General features: G+C 36.9%; 1 protein-coding gene across 1 annotated transcript; it reads right to left on the bottom strand.

The window, feature by feature from the left end:
• Positions 1–1,012: 1,012 nt before the first annotated feature.
• Positions 1,013–1,983, bottom strand: LOC122657799 (soluble inorganic pyrophosphatase-like). Its single transcript, XM_043852593.1, has 3 exons — positions 1,845–1,983; positions 1,354–1,386; positions 1,013–1,166 (listed from the first exon to the last, which is right to left on the bottom strand). The coding sequence occupies exons 1-3, from the start codon at positions 1,972–1,974 to the stop codon at positions 1,054–1,056; spliced, it is 276 nt and encodes a 91-aa protein (XP_043708528.1). The 5' UTR covers positions 1,975–1,983; the 3' UTR covers positions 1,013–1,053.
• Positions 1,984–2,048: the final 65 nt, after the last annotated feature.

Here is a 2,048-nt window from a genome sequence, read left to right as displayed (position 1 = left end):
AATATGTATCACTTTACTTTATTGTTTTTATGAGCTTCATTGTACCAAAATTAAGCCATAACAGCTTTAATTTGGGGTCATATTTCAGTTTCTAATTGGACATTCCCCTTTTATCCTTTTTCTGAAGTATTGTGAGGAAAATTTCCATGTGTTCCACAATATTCCTTTCCCCCCACCCCTTTTTGGGAAAAGGTAACAGTAATTGTATTCAGTCAACTCAAAAAAGGTATCCTGTACACTTAGATACTGTACAACTGTCACGGCCACAATCTGGCCCTTTAAAAAAAAGAAATCACTGCTTAGAAAGATCAGAGGACTGGCCTTGGTGCAACGGTAAAGGTTACTCTATTGTGACCAAGTGGTCATGGGTTTGAGTCTGGAAACAGCCTCTTTGCAAAAGCAAGAGAAAGGTTGCGGTCATTATGACCCTCTCCAGACCCTGCAGTGGTAAGAGCCTTGTGCACTTTTTTCTTTTTACTGCTTGGAAAGATCCTCCACCCAAGAACCTAAACCATTCCCTATATACATTTTTGCAGAATACTGTGATAGACATAATGGTTTCAATCCAAACAATCAGTTGTATCTAATGTCCGGAATCTGTTTGGGTACACTACAGCTACCATAAACTGACATAGGGGTAGAAAGTAAAAGCAATAAGGTCTAGAGATTGTTACCGTTGTCTATAAAACAATGATCGTGAATTTCGATAACATCTGTTAGTTTGGCTTGAACAAGTATGAAACCATACTCTTAAGGCCATGTTTGTTTCGTTGTAAAATTTTCTGCGCAAATGATATTTTACATAAGAAAATGTTCCTAATTTTCCAGATTTCGATCAGAACATCCTTAGCCTAGCTTCATCTTAGGTATTTAGACAACAGACGATTTCAATGGATCTATCACATCATACTGCATACTCGTTTGTTATTATTATTAGTTATCATTAGATCTTTAAAATCTTTCATCAACAACCAGTTAACGAATAAAAAAAGTCTACTTCCTAACCAAGTCAAACATATTTAAGCCAGTCCACAAGTAAGACAAATGGGCATTTTAATAGCAATACTGAGCAATGACAAAAAAGGAATCAAGTGGAGAAATCATACTTTTATAAGGCCACTTCTTGTCAAGCTCATACTTGACCTTGCTACCCTTCCCAATTTCAACTGCCACCCCCCCCCCCCCCCAATCTCCAATTCTCACTATCTCTTCGTAAAGATGTGAATCTTACAAAATTGAGCTATCGACCTCAGTTAACCCTTAATTGAGTGCAACGGGTCAATTAACAAAAGATTCATTTCTCAAACGCACCACTAAGGAGACTCAGCACTAGCTAGTAAAATTACAGACAACTTACACAATTGAAAACAGCTGGTGCACCAGGTCCTGCAGAGTGCTAATGCAAATGTAAGTACCCAAAATATAATATATGGAAACTAGACATACAAGTAACAGAAAGTTCAGAAGAATACTACAAATAGAAAGGCTAGAGAAGATGCTAAGCAAGATTAAGGACCATTAGAGATATTTGAACAATGAAAACCAAGAATGAGTTGAAGAATCAAGATATTTAGTTTCATGGAGTTGAGCTATTTTATATAGCAGGACAGGTCTGAGACGCATGGTTTGGTAAAGGCAATGGGAACCCCTGAGTTGCAAACTTGCACCTCATGAAGACATGAACCATAATTAATGAACCTGGATGTGTTCTGCAGACTACTACATAGATTGACCATGAAAACTCTTTTGTGAAAAAACTGAATAAATTTAACTTAGCAATAGAGAAAAAGTAAAAGGACATGGGAGCCAAAATCTTGGGATAGTGGAGTGACTGGAGTACATACCAATCTCAAGGTCATGCCATGGATGAGCAGCAACAGATCTTCGAGACATGGAAGAAAGTATCCTCTCATTAAGAACAACTGGAGGAAATTTTGAATTCTTCTGGCTCCCTTCTCCATCATTGCTAGCCATTTTTACCTTGAAATTTCTACCAAAAAAATAAAAATAAAAATAAAAATATTTACCTTGAAATATCCAAACATGCA

This window comes from Telopea speciosissima, chromosome 4 (genome assembly GCF_018873765.1).
Source record: "Telopea speciosissima isolate NSW1024214 ecotype Mountain lineage chromosome 4, Tspe_v1, whole genome shotgun sequence".
NCBI lineage: Eukaryota > Viridiplantae > Streptophyta > Magnoliopsida > Proteales > Proteaceae > Telopea > Telopea speciosissima.
This window is presented reverse-complemented; position numbering and strand designations above follow the sequence as displayed.